Source organism: Pleurotus ostreatus (assembly GCF_014466165.1).
Source record: "Pleurotus ostreatus strain PC9 chromosome Unknown scaffold_4, whole genome shotgun sequence".
NCBI lineage: Eukaryota > Fungi > Basidiomycota > Agaricomycetes > Agaricales > Pleurotaceae > Pleurotus > Pleurotus ostreatus.
Genome location: NW_023503159.1, coordinates 3,206,816 through 3,221,726, shown reverse-complemented (window position 1 = coordinate 3,221,726; position 14,911 = coordinate 3,206,816). Strand labels below are relative to the sequence as shown.

At 51.1% G+C, this 14,911-nt stretch overlaps 5 protein-coding genes and 1 non-coding gene across 6 annotated transcripts; 5 read left to right on the top strand and 1 right to left on the bottom strand.

Moving 5' to 3' along the window:
• Positions 1-173: 173 nt before the first annotated feature.
• VPS10 (vacuolar protein sorting/targeting protein PEP1) lies at positions 174-5,477 on the top strand (the record flags this gene model as incomplete). Its single annotated transcript, XM_036776436.1, has 18 exons — positions 174-308; positions 368-502; positions 556-756; positions 811-1,868; positions 1,924-2,167; positions 2,226-2,335; positions 2,394-2,584; positions 2,648-2,682; positions 2,732-2,782; positions 2,836-3,417; positions 3,474-3,572; positions 3,625-3,904; positions 3,959-4,029; positions 4,077-4,524; positions 4,585-4,676; positions 4,732-4,841; positions 4,894-5,193; positions 5,252-5,477. 18 exons carry the CDS (start codon positions 174-176, stop codon positions 5,475-5,477), a joined length of 4,368 nt encoding a protein of 1,455 aa, XP_036632455.1.
• Positions 5,478-6,082: 605 nt separating this feature from the next.
• PC9H_006897 lies at positions 6,083-6,167 on the top strand. Its single transcript has one exon. It is a non-coding gene; the product is annotated as a tRNA-Glu (tRNA).
• Positions 6,168-6,517: 350 nt separating this feature from the next.
• ERG1_1 (Squalene epoxidase) lies at positions 6,518-8,277 on the top strand (the record flags this gene model as incomplete). Its single annotated transcript, XM_036776435.1, has 5 exons — positions 6,518-7,240; positions 7,292-7,670; positions 7,721-7,811; positions 7,865-8,036; positions 8,095-8,277. 5 exons carry the CDS (start codon positions 6,518-6,520, stop codon positions 8,275-8,277), a joined length of 1,548 nt encoding a protein of 515 aa, XP_036632454.1.
• Positions 8,278-10,197: 1,920 nt separating this feature from the next.
• PC9H_006895 (uncharacterized protein) lies at positions 10,198-10,851 on the top strand (the record flags this gene model as incomplete). Its single annotated transcript, XM_036776434.1, has 2 exons — positions 10,198-10,339; positions 10,529-10,851. 2 exons carry the CDS (start codon positions 10,198-10,200, stop codon positions 10,849-10,851), a joined length of 465 nt encoding a protein of 154 aa, XP_036632453.1.
• Positions 10,852-11,591: 740 nt separating this feature from the next.
• On the top strand, positions 11,592-13,746 carry PC9H_006894 (uncharacterized protein; the record flags this gene model as incomplete). The annotated part of the gene is made up of 10 exons (XM_036776433.1): positions 11,592-11,738; positions 11,795-11,888; positions 11,938-11,990; positions 12,040-12,147; positions 12,205-12,551; positions 12,603-12,786; positions 12,843-13,068; positions 13,133-13,324; positions 13,376-13,454; positions 13,521-13,746. The coding sequence occupies 10 exons, from the start codon at positions 11,592-11,594 to the stop codon at positions 13,744-13,746; spliced, it is 1,656 nt and encodes a 551-aa protein (XP_036632452.1).
• Positions 13,747-13,838: 92 nt separating this feature from the next.
• Positions 13,839-14,840, bottom strand: PC9H_006893 (uncharacterized protein; the record flags this gene model as incomplete). Its single annotated transcript, XM_036776432.1, has 8 exons — positions 13,839-13,952; positions 14,008-14,113; positions 14,174-14,258; positions 14,305-14,388; positions 14,443-14,521; positions 14,575-14,596; positions 14,652-14,751; positions 14,816-14,840. The coding sequence occupies 8 exons, from the start codon at positions 14,838-14,840 to the stop codon at positions 13,839-13,841; spliced, it is 615 nt and encodes a 204-aa protein (XP_036632451.1).
• Positions 14,841-14,911: the final 71 nt, after the last annotated feature.

Genomic DNA, 14,911 nt, shown 5'->3' with positions numbered 1-14,911 from the left:
CAGAAACTTCAATCCTCTTGGTACTTGGTTACAGCGCGCGATTTATAGGTCAATTTAAGGGAAGCTCCTAAGAGGCTCCTGTCTGAACGTGGGAAGGTGCCGGATTAGGGACTGCCACTTCTCCACCTATTCGCCAGGCGCAGCGCGCGTCGGACTACGTGTCCTCAACAACCATGATAACCAGACACTGGGTGTCGTCGCTGGCGCTGCTTTGGTGCTTCTGCTTCGCTTTGGCACAGAAGCCGTCCCACACGATAACCCCATTCCGCAATCTTCCAGGTGGCTTGTTCTTCTTCGAAGATACGCAAGTAAGTGCACCATGTGCAAGCACACGAGTATATGGACGTCACTCAACGGAATGGAATAGGCTGTTCTATACTTCGACGCGATAGACGGGATCGTATATGTGTCTTCGGACGAGGGGAAGGGATGGGAGCAAGCGCAGGGCGTTCCGAAGGGTGTCGCTAAGATGATAGTACCCCATCCATTCAATAACCACTATGTGAGTACTTTGCATGTTGGGATATCGAACTCTGAACAATATCACTCGCTCAGGCCTTCATTCTAACCAACGACAAGAAACATTACCGAACCGCCGACCGGGGCAAGTCTTGGCAATCGTTTGAGATGCCTGCCGAACTTGCACTTGTGTCCAAACCATTGTCATTTCACTCAGACCCCGCCAAGTATGGGTATATACTTTATCAGGGAGTTGTATGCGAACGCAAGGGATGGGCGGCCAAGTGTCATGACGAGGTGAGTATGATTACCAGTGCTTCTCATTGCATTATTAAGACGGACGTGGTATAGACCTTCTACACCACAGACGCTTTCTCCTCGGAAGCTAAACTCCTACTCAAGGAGACCAGCCAATGTCAATTTGCGCACAGCAGCAAGGACTTCAAACACGAAGCCCACTCGGACCTGGTCTATTGCGTCGCATTCGATACCAGCGCCCACGGCCATGGCCACTCTCTTTCTTCGTCGCGCCTATTCTCCACTACGGACTTTGGTGCTACCGCACCGAAGATGGAGGATCTAGGAATAGGGCGGGAGGCCAAGGGCGTGATAGCGTTTGCCATCGTTTCAAAGTACGCTGTGGTCGCCCTCCGTGATCTGTCTGGTGGCAATGGAGGTGAGATGCATTTGTACGTGACTGTCGATACGAAGACATGGGCAAAGGCGCGCTTCCCTCATGCTTCGTCTGCGCAGCTTCGAGAGAATGCGTACACGATGCTCGAGTCGACTACGCATTCGTTAGCCGTCGATGTGGTTCTTCAAGACAAAGGCGCCATAGGAACGCTGTTCGTCAGCAATTCGAACGGTACTTTCTTTATCGAAAGCCTGAAAAACACCAACCGAAACGACATGGGCTTCGTGGACTACGAAAAAATCTATGGCGTAGACGGAGTGGGGATCTCGAACGTAGTCGTCAACGCTCAAGAGGTAGAAGGACGAAACGCACACAAGGAAATCAAATCAGTCATCACATTCGACGACGGGCGAACATGGCAGCCCATTCGCGCGCCACGATCCGATGACGAAGGCAATCGAATTAAGTGCGATCCTTCAAATTCGGATGAGTGCTCGATTCACTTCCATTCGGTCACCAACCCTCATAACTTCGGGCGTGTCTTCTCCTCCCCCGCCCCTGGTATAGTCATGGGTGTTGGTTCGATTGGCCCGCGCCTGCTGTCATACGAGGAATGCGATACGTTCGTTAGTACGGATGCTGGTGTTTCGTGGAAAATGGTTCGGAAGGATGCACACAAATATGAGATTGGGGACTCGGGTAGCATCTTGGTTGCAGTCAACGACGAGGAAGGAGTAGATAAAGTGACATACTCCACCGACCTCGGGAAGTCCTGGTATGTTCATATTTCCCTATATGACTTATATGATGAAATGCTCACTTTGTTTCAGGCAAGATTACGACCTGGGGCTTCGATTCCGTGCTCGTGCCCTTACCACTGCTCCCGATTCTACCTCTCAAAAATTCATCCTCCTCGCCCAAATAGCCAAGAAAGATCAGACCCCCGAGACTGGTCGTTTTGCTGTTATCTTCCTCGACTTTGCAGATACTCGCAAACGTAAGTGTGAAGAACGCGATTTCGAGAAGTGGTATGCCAGGACGTCGAAGGACAATGAGTGCATCATGGGCCATAAGGTGCGTAACTTGGCCTGCGTCAGGGAACTCTTGACCTGATGGGATGGTACGAATCTAGCAATGGTACAAGCGACGCAAGCCCGACGCGGACTGTTACGTTGGGGATAAGTTCAACGACCCTGTTGAACACGAGGAGAATTGTGAATGTGGAAACGACGATTTCGAGTGGTGGGCGCGAATCCCTCCTTCGTTACTGTTCCTGTGCTGAATCCATTATTACGAACAGTGACTACAACTATATTCGAAATGGGGACTCATGTGAACCTGCGGGTCCCGAACCAATACCCGCTGGTGTTTGTACAACTGGAGATCCAGATCAAACATATTGGGGTTCGTCGGGCTGGAGGAAGATTCCAGGAAACACATGTGTTGGTGGTAGCAAGAAGGATGAGAAAGTCGAGAAGAAATGCGCTCAGGGTGCGTGTTACACATTGCGCGTGGTGCTCGGGTGTTAATATTTATTCACCAATATCTTCACAGCTCAACCGCCTGAGGGTGATATTACCCATCAAACAGTGAGTGCGCGCCCCGGATGCGTAATTCGTAATTCTGACGATGCTTCAGTTTGAGTTCTCCGCCGCCATTGTTCAGCATGCGTATTTCAAGGATTCGACGGTAAGGCGTCTCGAAGTGCCTTAGGCCGTTCTTCTTACTAAAGTGATTTATAGACGATTCTAGTCAGACTTTCGGATCACTCCATCTGGCAATCTAGCAACGAGGGGTATACATGGACACGCCTTTTTGAGAACGAACGCTTCCTCGCCTTCTACCACCACACATACTCCAACGATCGTGCATACTTGATCACCAATACTAACAAATTCTTCTACACCACTGACACGGGACGAACCTGGAACGTCCTTACTGCACCGACTTCACCCAATACTTTTCATGCCCAGGTCCTTCGCTTCCAGCCAAAAAGCGACTACTTGATATGGACTGGGGACGTTGATTGTGATGGTCCCAAGTGTCGGGCTCAAGCACAGTACTCGATAGACAACGGACGCAAGTGGAACTATGTCGATGAATACGTCCGGAATTGTGCGTGGGCCACGGACGCAGCTCTTCATACCGACCCCAACCAAATCCTATGCGAAAGCTACAAAGACAAGAAAGGTTCGCAACGATTCTTCAACCAGGAGAACCCTTTGCAGCTAGTCGGCGGCGCGCGGTTCTATAAGGACAGGAAAGTCTTGTTCGAGCATGTTGTTGGCTTCGCCAAATTCTCCGAGTTCCTGGTTGTCGCTGAGGTCAGTCCGTTCGGTGTAGGTTGTTTAGTTGGATTGTCTAATCAAGGGCTTCTCAGTTAATGGAAGGCAAGAACACCCTCGAGCTCCAAGTATCGCTAGATGGCGTCAGGTTCGCAACCGGTCGCTTCCCGTCGAACATGCACCCCGACACACACGTAAGCTACTATGTTCAGGCCTGCGAGTTGTAGTCTAACTATTCGCCCGTAGGCTTACACCGTACTTGAATCCTCCACAAACTCTCTTTTCCTCCATATGACTATGTCAGAGCCCCCGAGCCCTTACTGGGGAAGCATCCTCAAGTCGAACTCCAACGGTACCTACTTCGGCTTGGCCATAGAGAACGTAAATCGCGATGATAGAGGTTATGTTGACTTCGAGAAAATGATCGGCTTGGATGGCATTGCGCTCATCAACGTTGTTGGTAACGCGAAGGAAGCTCCAGTGTCAGGCAGAAAGTCGCTCCAGTCGAGAATTACCCACAATGATGGTGAGTTATCAAATCCTCGCCCGCGGAGTATGACCTTTGAAACCATGACTATAGGCGGCACATGGAAACCTTTGGTGCCCCCTGTGAAGGATTCCCTGGGTAGACCTTACGAATGCGACACTACTGTGAGTGGTTCGAACGAAGTACCGTGCTTCGTACTCATGTGAGGTAGAAATGCGCTTTGCATATCCACGGATACACCGAGCGAGCGGACCCTCGTGCAACATACAGCACCCCGTCTACAGTCGGGCTCCTGATGGCTGTCGGAAACGTCGGAGAACACCTAGAAACTTACACTGAAAGTGATACCTTCCTCAGCCGAGACGCTGGTTTCACCTGGGAGGAAGTCCATAAGGATGCTCACCTATGGGAGTTCGGCGACTCGGGCTCGGTCTTGATCATGGCCAATGACGAAGAGCCGACCGATCACGTACTCTTCAGTACCGATGAAGGTCTGAACTGGCGAGAGTACAAGTTCACGGACGATAAGATGAGGGTCAGAGCCATAGTGACTGTGCCTTCGGATACAAGTCGCAAGTTCATCCTCTTCGGACAACTCCCTCGATCGTCCAACTCCGTCGCTGTGCAGATTGATTTCTCTTCGTTGACGCTCAAGCAGTGTATGTATCTTACTCCCGTCAACTCCCAGTGTGACAGATCGTTGACATGACGCTTTATAGGTGTGCTCAACGTCGAAGACCCCGGCAAGGACGACTTTGAGCTTTGGAGTCCTAGTGAGGAACGTCAGGAACGATGCCTGTTCGGGAGACAGGTGAGTATTGGTAGCATATGTTTTCTAACGTGGTCTCAATCCTTTGTGTCTGTAGACCCTTTATCACCGAAGAGTGAGGGATGTAAACTGTGTCGTGGGCAAGCAGCCTAAGGTTGCTAGTCGTGTCGTCAAGAATTGTGAATGCACTAGAAGTGACTTCGAATGGTGAGCCTCCTGGATTAAATCTCAGAGCAATATCGCTGACATTGCGACTTAGCGAGTTCAATCATATCAAGGACGCAAATGACAATTGTGTCCTGGTGCCCGGGACAGAGCCTTTGCCAAACGATGAGTCCTGTAATGATGATTCAGGTTATTGGTACGATCGCACGGCGTACCGCAAGATTCCGTACTCCACCTGCGAGGGCGGCCAACGCCTTGACCGCGGCACAGAACATATCTGTCCAGGATTCAGCGGCCACAGCTGGTTCTTCTGGCTCTTCATGCTGACCCTACCGTTCGGATTCACTGCCTTGGTGGCCTACTATTATTACCGTAGAAGTGGGCTTGCTCGAGGGTACGTGTGTTTATTGTGTGGCCTTTGCTCAAGTTATTGATCGGGTTGTATTGTGTAGGACCATCCGGCTTCCCGGAGATGGAGCCTATCGAGGCCGGGAGTCTGGCGTGTTGGATACTCTGGCGTCCGTTCCTTGGTTCGTCCTTGGCCTCGTGGGGATTGCATGGGAATGGGTGTCGTCGCGATTCGAGTCGACCGCCACCAATCTCAGGAATCGCCGAGGGTATCGAAACATCCCCATCGACGAGGACGCCCAAGTTCTGCGATTTGAGGATGAAGACTAAAATATAAAAATGATTCGACGTTACCTATATGTTCTGCGGATTGTGCAGTTTTTTGTTAGACCAGTACCTAGTAGATATGCTCTCGATTCTAATTTCTATGTTGTAAGTATTGACGGTGCTATGTATGGACTTTCTAAACTCTCTGATGCGTTGAGTGAAGATAACATGATGAAAGGAGGGAGAAGGGCGTCAGCAAACCTAGTAGTAATTTGGGGTCGGATTAGCGCTCTTATCGGTGGCCGTCTCTTTAACATACACGCGCCCTTTTGGCTATACACCGATCCTATCCTAGGCTGGCCTTCAGTCCACCCGATCGTGCATGGAAGAATACATGAGTATTTGAATTATCAGTCGTTCGCGCTCGACTTCATACATCTTTCCATCCACCATCATCCCGTTCATATCACCGGCCTCTTCCCCTCAAGCTCACGCTATGGCCCTTGGAAGGTCGTTGCGAGTTTCTTGCGTCACACGGCACCCGTTCAAGTAAGGCATTCATATTATGCTCAAGCTCAATCAGTCATCCGTTGATCAATGTCTCCAAGAGGCTCCAAATGGGAGCCGTGCGTGTCTCATAGGTCTTCAGTGCAAATTACTCAACACCGTCGGATATGGTGTAACGGCTAACATTGCCGCCTCTCACTACTTTGTAGATCGCGGCAGCTCGGGGTTCGATTCCCCGTATCCGAATTTTTCTTTTGTTTCTAAGCCAAATGCACCGCGAGAAAGGACAGACAGACTGTAACGAGCCACACGCAAGTCTCGTCGCTGCATGTAATCGATCCGAATGGCCTAGTTTGTGGAGCGTGGATTCTACGCCATTCAGACTCGAAGCTAAACCGAAACACTCAGTGACTCCATGAAGATATATGGGGTGGCACCATTTCAGGAAGTAAAGGCCGCGAATTGGCCTGGAATGGCTGCTCGGCCGGTCCAGGCGGACGTCTCTCGGCGCTTGCCGATCTCAGTGGTCCCATTTCTAAATCACGTCCGCCCATAAAGAAGTGAGACTGAATGTTCCTTTCTTTCAACCACTCACCATGCCTCAAACTCAATACGACGTCGTGATTGTCGGTGCAGGAATAGCGGGCTCGGCGTTGGCCCATGCATTGTCGACCATTCCCCGTCAGAAACCTCTCCGGATAGCCCTCCTCGAACGCTCACTCGCCGAGCCCGACCGTATAGTTGGCGAATTATTGCAACCTGGGGGCGTGCTTGCTTTGAAATCGCTGGGATTAGAATCGTGCCTGCAGGGAATCGACGCGATACCGGTTCATGGCTACTGCGTTTTCGAGAACGGCAAGTCCGTGCGGATACCTTACCCAGACGGCCATGAGGGAAGGAGTTTTCACCATGGAGGCTTCGTCATGACATTACGCGCAGCGGCAAAACGGGCATCAGGCGTCGATGTACTTGAGGCTACCGTGACCGAGCTCGTGGAGGATGGGAACAAGGTTGTGGGAGTGCGAGCAAGGGTGAAGGGCGACGAAGACATATCCGAGATATTGGGGGACCTGGTAATTATTGCAGACGGCGGTTCATCAAATTTCCGGAATCAAGTCATGGGCCCCACTGGTGCGAAGCCGGTGACGAAGAGTCAATTCGTCGGTCTCATTCTAAAGGACGCGACATTACCTCTCCCCCAGCACGGTACCGTGGCCTTGCTTAAGAAAGGGTTTGGCCCCGCACTCCTATACCAAATTTCTGAACACGATACCCGCATGCTCGTTGATGTCAAGATGCCCCTTCCCTCCGACCTCAAGGCGCGTTTCAACTTCTTATGCGCTGCTTGCTAGTCGCTGACCATTTCACAGGCGCACTTGCTCACGAATATACTACCTGAACTACCGAGTGCACTTCATATACCCGTTCAGAACGCACTGAATAACGATCGTCTACGACGCATGCCAAATTCATTCCTGCCGCCAATAAAGCAAGGCCAGCCGTCCAGCAAAGCGGGGGTCGTTTTGATAGGCGACGCGTGGAACATGCGACATCCTTTGACCGGAGGAGGAATGACTGTTGCGCTTCACGATGTCGTCCTGCTTCGTGACATGCTCGCGCAGACAAAGAATTTGGGTGATTGGAATGAAGTTCGTCCTAAGCTCAGCACGTGGCATTGGCAGCGGAAATCTCTGGCGTCGACGGTCAATATTCTCAGCTTTGCCCTCTACGACTTATTCAGTGCTGATGGTAAGTGCCTACGAAGTACGTCTTGTCTTGACACTGACGTAGTGCCACAGATCCGCGTCTCGCAGTGCTCCAAGTCGGCTGTTTCAAATACTTCGAACTCGGCGGTGAATGTGTCAATGGCCCGGTGTCACTTTTAGCTGGGTGAGCGCATTATTCTCCCGTAGGTAATCGGTGCTCATTATCTGCCTGTGTAGTATCGCCGAATCACCGCTCCTCCTCGCGCGTCACTTCTTCTCAGTCGCTCTCTACGCAATATGGGTGCAATTCACGCACCCTCGACCGGTCAAACGCGCTGACGGGAAGACGGTCTACGCTACCGCAACCATCGACGAGTATCCTCATCTACTCTGGAAGAGCGTTTGCGTGGTGCGTTCACCCCCTCTTCTAAAAGCCCAAATGAGATTCTTATATGTTTGTGTTGCAGTTCTGGACCGCGTGCGTCGTCTTCGGCCCGCTGCTGTGGTCGGAAATCCGTTGGTGGGCTCCTTCGAGCATGAGAACTGACTCACCACCCTCGCCATCGTTTTTGAATTCGAGTAGTCTGCTTGTGCTTTTATCGGTCGCTGGTATGGCGTATTCGTGGCAGGCCGGTCATCTTCTATCATAATTACGGTTATTCATATTTATCGCATAGATTCATAGATGAGATACTAGATATACAAGTGTCGCAAACGAACATTAATGGCGACGAGTATAGTTATCCATTCTAATCGCATTTCCATCAACCGCACGTGGTCCTCCTTGGCCATTCAATATCAATATTCAATATTCAAGCCCAGGCTTCAGCTTCAAAACTTCATCGTCAGCGTCAGAAGTCGCGACGAGATATGACTTTGTGGCCCCGGTGGTGTGTTCGCAGTTACATTTCACTCTCGACGGGCACAGCTTGGGAGGCTCCTCGTCGATAAGTGAGTTTGATAAGTAGTAAGGTGTTGTTCATTAGTATGCTGACTCCCGCACCGATAGATGGGATGGTGTACACGAGAGGTTCGGTGGAACACTGAGATCTGACCACCAATGTCACTGGGGATGAAGGATGGCTGGGACCGACCCTAATACTACATTACAGCAAGTTTCATAACGATAGGCGTCCACCGCTTTCATTTGTTCACGCCAGAAGCTGAATATTTCCAAGGCCGAGTTAGAATTCTTGACGATGATCGGCCGCATCGAGGACGGCAAAGGCGGCAGCAGCCCGGTAGCAGGAAAATGGTCGCTCCAGGACCAAATAATGGATACTTGGGTACGCCTATCGTTATGAAACTTGCTGTAGGAAGGTATTCGCACCTTTTCTTGGTGCGCGAGTTTGATCGCTTTGCTTCGCAAGAAGACGTTCGACTTGCTTTCAGATTCGTCGCTTCCTCAGGGTGGGAGGACCACATACTCGAACCGTCCGAATTCCTCGCATCGATGGATAGCAGTAACGACGAGCAACTCGATACATCCCTTCGAGCTATTGTACTCGCAGGACTTCATCCTGTTGGTTGAGCGTCAATGTCACCCGAAGGCGCGCTGGGGTGTGACGCATCCCGACTTGAAGATGAGACTAGTACGCGAGATACGTGCTATAGACGCCTTTGTTATTGGTGAGTCTTTCTCACTCGGTTGCCACTCGCCCCGTTGACCGCCCAGAGCTGCGTATGCCGTCAGCGCATCCACAAGCTCTCGCGTATATCATTGCACAAAGTGCTCCAGATATGGTCGAGGAGAGTCGGAGGACTCTCTAGGTGTGCTTTATAGGACCTCGTGCATTCATCCGAGTCCAGCGTCTCAGAAACTCGAGCGTCTAAGATACTTGTGGCGCGAAGGCGACGGGAAGAAGGCCATCTCGGAGAGACACAAAATCCTCATGTCGAGTCTCCCATGTACGGTAAGGAGGCGAATCGAGAAAGGTGTTGACGTGCGCCGCGCAATGAGATAGCTATTAACAGGTTTCGAGGTAGGAATCGGGTTAGCTCTGCGTATCTCGGCCTCATCAACAACTTCACCCACCATGGATCGAAGCGCGTAAGTATGTCATATGGATTTAGCCCAACGCCGGTAAGCACAGGACTTGTATGTATCGCCGCAGATATCAATTGCCCGGTCGAGGTAGCGTGATCTATGTGTTGATTGATTGATTATAACTGACATCTGTGTGCAATCAGTGGGCTCTAGCGCTTCCTATGTTTCTGGTGCAAGTGAAGCTTGGAAGGACCAACATTTTGATCGCTCTATCATGGAAACCCATGCTAACCAACGAGCGCCACTGCCGCCCTTGCTCAGCAAATAGTGTGTAATGTTTTTTGTTCTCCTGTATTCTAGCGATTATATTTATCTATTCCGGCGCCAGAACTCGTCTTCCACGGCTCAACTCACGCTGTCAACGGACTAAGTCGCAAACAGGTTGGAAGGAACTGTGAGCATTTTCAATGCCGACTGCCCGTGTGGGCATTCGTTTCATGAAAGTGAAAGTGCTGTGGCGGCGTAGAGCTAATAACACGACAAGTGAGTGCTACCCAACTTCTTTGGCAAGTTTACGCTATGAATGTCGTTAGAAGGCCGACCTAGAGCCAAGGTTTATCGACATGCGAGACATTGTGCCCACCATTTATACACCCTTCCGCGCGTATTTAAACGACGAAGTCTCCCTTGGCACCTCCAGCTCACGGCCACCGCCTCAGCTTCACGTAAGAGTCTTCTTCCTCATCTCTCTGAAACCAGTTAAACTTGGGTACTGATCAAGTGTGCGGCCCATCTAGGTCGTAACAAAATGCGTCCGTCCTTTGTTGCCTTGGCCTTGGCCGCTACCTTGACCGTGGCCCGGCCCGTGGAAGACGCCTCGTTCTCGCGGGACATCGCGGTCCTGGCTGGCAAAGGCCTATCCAAGGGCGCATCGAACGTGCTATTCCACCGCGACATGTCAATCACCGACGAAAGTGATAACGCAGACAGTCGCAGACTCAGGCACGCTATCAGGAGGGTTGTCCACGCTCTGAAGCACCTCTTGCATTCCCATCACGGGGGGCACTTCCACGGTCCAGGTCCAGTTCAACCTGCACCCCCGCCTGCCCCCACTCCCGATACTCCCGATACTCCCGATACTCCGGCGCCTGAGCCAACTACTCCAGATACCCCTGCTCCTGATCCTGCCCCAAGCAACCCTGCCGCCCCCGCCTGCGCCCCTGCCGCCGCTGCGTAGCCCGTCAGTTCTTGTGGCGGAACGCTTCATGGGATTTTGCAACGTAAGGAATTTTGGTCTGGGAACTGTCCATGTACCTTCCAGTGCTCCTCAACTAATTGCTTTTGCCCATGATGAAACCCTGAATAGACGCTTCGCTAAGCCTTGCTTCGTGTGCATGAGCACTCAACTTCACCTCTCATTCTCAGCTTATATTACTGAATGTTGCTGCCGTGGACTGAGTTTTGGGTTAGTTACCCTTGGTAGCCCCGCTCTTGTGGTTGTGTGGGCGTAGATAGGGCGTGAGTTCGTGGTAAGTCTCCTTTTAAATATCCTTGCCTACAATCACTTCGAGAAGACACTTTTGTGGTAAAGATTGACATTGTGAGCGTGCCTTCCAAACAAAGGGAAGTATACATTGCATCAAGATGATTGGAGGGGAACACAAATCAGGGGGGAGCATCCCCTAGCCCCTGAATAACCCTCCCAGAATTTTCGACCTTCTACCAAGGGTGGACGTGGTTTCCAGTGACCCTTATGTGATACAGTGTGTTTTCTTAGAGAATTCATGCCTTACAGTTCCACCCACAACACGTTCTCCTAAAGCCATATGGTCTTATGACTCTTATCTATCTTCTCTCCGTCTTTAGATATTCTTCCAACACACTATGGTCTGTCTTCGACGTAACTTTAGAACAGCTCATGAAGCACTCATGATGAGATAAATACGTTGGAAGAATGGGAGTCACCCTCGCTTCCATATGGCGCGGCTCCCCCACCTTGCAGCATGCTTCGCCTTGGTGGCATTGACATTATGTTCTCTGGCCAAGTTTACCGCTCCAAGGCTGGGCTTTCAGGAAATACTACCAAGAGTGGGTACCGCCTCAGGAGAGAGCCATTTCATTGACGTGAGAAACATTTTTGGCTCAAGTTACCATCGATAAACTGACACAATCTTTTATAGATCCCTCTCGATCACTTCTCCAACTCGACTCAAACGTTCAAAAATCGATTCTGGGTCAACGACACCTATTTTGAGCCCGGAGGGCCTGTATTTCGTAGGTGAACTCTCCTAGTGAGAGGAGGCTTTCGTTGACTCGATTGCAGTGTTTGACTCCGGGGAACAGGATGCTGCGCCGCTCCATCCGTATTACCTTCAGGTCGGTGAATCATCTCTCATGCCCATCGTGTGGCTAAAAGCCCTGGAAGGAATACCATGGGCTCTCTGCCGTTATACGGCTCGCGAAACGGTACAAAGGTCTCGCAATCCTGTGGGAGCACCGCTTCTACGGGGATTCCCTACCTTTCCCAGTAAACGTACGGACACCAATATACTCACCTTTATTCCAACAGTAACGCACGCATTATCCACAGAGAAATACAACCGCAGACCAATGGAAATTTCTGAACACGGAACAAGCTCTTGAAGACGTGATCTTCTTCGCCAACTCCTTCGGCGGTAGCAGTTCGCACCGGAACGATCCCTCCGCCGGACCGCTCGCGCTCCCCGTCCATCCCTCGACGACGCCATGGGTGTTCCTTGGCGGGTCGTACCCCGGCATCCGCGCTGCTTTCCTGCGAATACGCAACCCTGAGACGATCTTCGCGTCATGGGCATCGTCAGCCCCGGTTCACGCGCAAGTCGATATGGCCAGCTACTACATGGCCGCGGAGCGGAGTCTGACAAGGAACTGCTCAGCGGATTGGGTGGCGGTTACAAAGTACGTAGACTCACTTAGGAAACCTCATGATCATTCAATTCGTTTTTGAAGATATGTCGACGGCGCACTGAAGGGTAATGACCAGAGATTGAAAGACACAATAAGGCAGGGCCTCTTGAGCGCAAGGCAAAGCGGTCCAGCAGGAAGGAGTGCCTCCAAATCACTTGAGGGTATCACCCAGATCAGTGACCTCAGCGCAGCGTCCATCTTGATGGATCCCCTCGATTTCTATCAGGTATTGCCCTCAATTTCAGTTGACCTGTAGTGTAAACCTTTACGTTTCAACTTCAGTACTACGGATTCGCCGCAACGCTGCTTCCCTTTTGCAACCTACTCGAAACAAGGAACTACACCACCGATCCTCTCGAAGGGGGCCTAGCTTCCCGGTTCGGCGTCGAAACTGCCTTCCGGGCATTCTTGGTGGCAATTACCCAACTTGATTACGATTCCATCCCCAGGGGTGCGGACGATCCTGTCACAGATCGCTCGTGGATGTGGCAGTATTGCTCTGAATACGGTCGGTTGTCTACCATGATGTCGTTGTGAAATGCGAAAGCTGAGGCGGAACGCGATGTTTGAAGGGTTCTACCAAAGAGGGGACACCACGAATCCTCTGTCTATTCAGACGTCTCTGCAATCCTTGGGCTTATTCCAAGAGCAGTGCAATTCGGCGTTCCCTCAAGGTCTCCCGGCGTCCCCACAGGTGGAAAATGTGAACAAGTACGGCGGATGGGATATGAACCCATCCAACGTACTTTTCACAAACGGTGAATGTAAGTCGCGTCGCCCCATTGCCTGAGATGGATGAGTGATGCGTGCCCTAGTCGACCCCTGGAGGACCCAGGGGCTTGCATCTATCGAAGTCAACTCCCCCCACCGAACGCCTTCCGTAGCCATCCCCAAGTACGCCCCGCCCACCTTGCTCTACAGCCCACCTCTTTTAATAACTAATGTCACCCCGAATTTCAGATGCAACATCGCACCGCCAAACTCGTCCTTCTTCGGTCTGACATACGCGAATATGGTACACGTCTCCGATATGAGAGTTCTGCTCACTCCCGACGCCAATCACACCAACTTCCAGACGGTTGGCTTCTACAGCCCGATATCGCAAGAGCAGTTCTTTACAGGCTTAGGCCTCTTCCAGCTCGCTTTGGATGAGTGGTTACCGTGTTTCACTCCGCGGCAAACGTAGAAATACGTTTTACACTTCAGTAGTGTTCGGCCTTTACAAGTAATTTGAATGAGCTAAGCGAAGACCATGTCGGGTACCGGGGGACAGGCCACTCACTGAGTAGCGGATTGTTCTGTTTTCGCGGCAAACTCTAATGTTTTCATGCTCTCCTCGTAAGTTCCTGCACCAAGGCCAACCCGCACTAGTATCAGTGTTGGCGCGATTCCCTTTCGGCGAATACCTAGTTAGCGGGACGTTGATGAAAAGAGCGAGGGTGCTCACTATCGCTTGCGACCCCAAGTAGTAAGCTGCCCAGCGAGCAGTATCGCATTGAAACGTCCCGGCAATGAACGCCATAGACACTGTCGACACCAGACCGGACTCGACACTGGAATATTGTAGAATCGAACAAGAGCGAGAGTGAGAGATAGATATGAATGGAACGTACATTATTGCGACGGCCCCCGTGTACTGACTATGCGCAGGCCCTAGAAAGGCGCGGATACGCCTAGCCATCCAAAAGATTCGCCCAACTAATTCCTTAAAGTGAGATAAAAAGGAGGAGATCTAGTGACTTACCTATCAGACAAGTTACCGTCAAATTGGTGGACATAGACAGGACGATGAACATCAGCCCGACATATTGCGAAAGGTAGCCTGTCACTAGAAGGTGAGAGTAAGTAAAATAGATGCGTGCTTGAAGCGAGGAATACCTACCAGCCGATGCTAGAGCGAGTAAAATTGGGACGATGAGCACCAGTTTCTTGGAATCCCAGACAACGCTACACCTGTATATCTAAAGGGGATTGACTGTTATGAGAGGGATGCAGATTCAACATCGATACGCACTAGAAGAGCGTCGGAAACAGCACTAAGCAAATATTCTTCAGTGACGTAGGCAACCCACCACAAGTGGATGAACGTACCTTGCAGTCACATAAACATACGCAGCCACTGGGTCAAGACGTGTGTTGAAGGGGTAGAATGGGGCGGACGACTGCACAGGCACGAATCCCTTCACAATTACTGCAAGATCCAAAGCTAGCTTGAGGGTAGCGAGCAAGAAAAGGAGGACAGTCGCGACGCCGACCCAAGGATGAGGCTTTCTCCGGCATCTGAACAAGTAGATACAAATGCAAAACAGTACGAAATATACGCCTGGAGAGTTTGAGATTATTGGGACGGT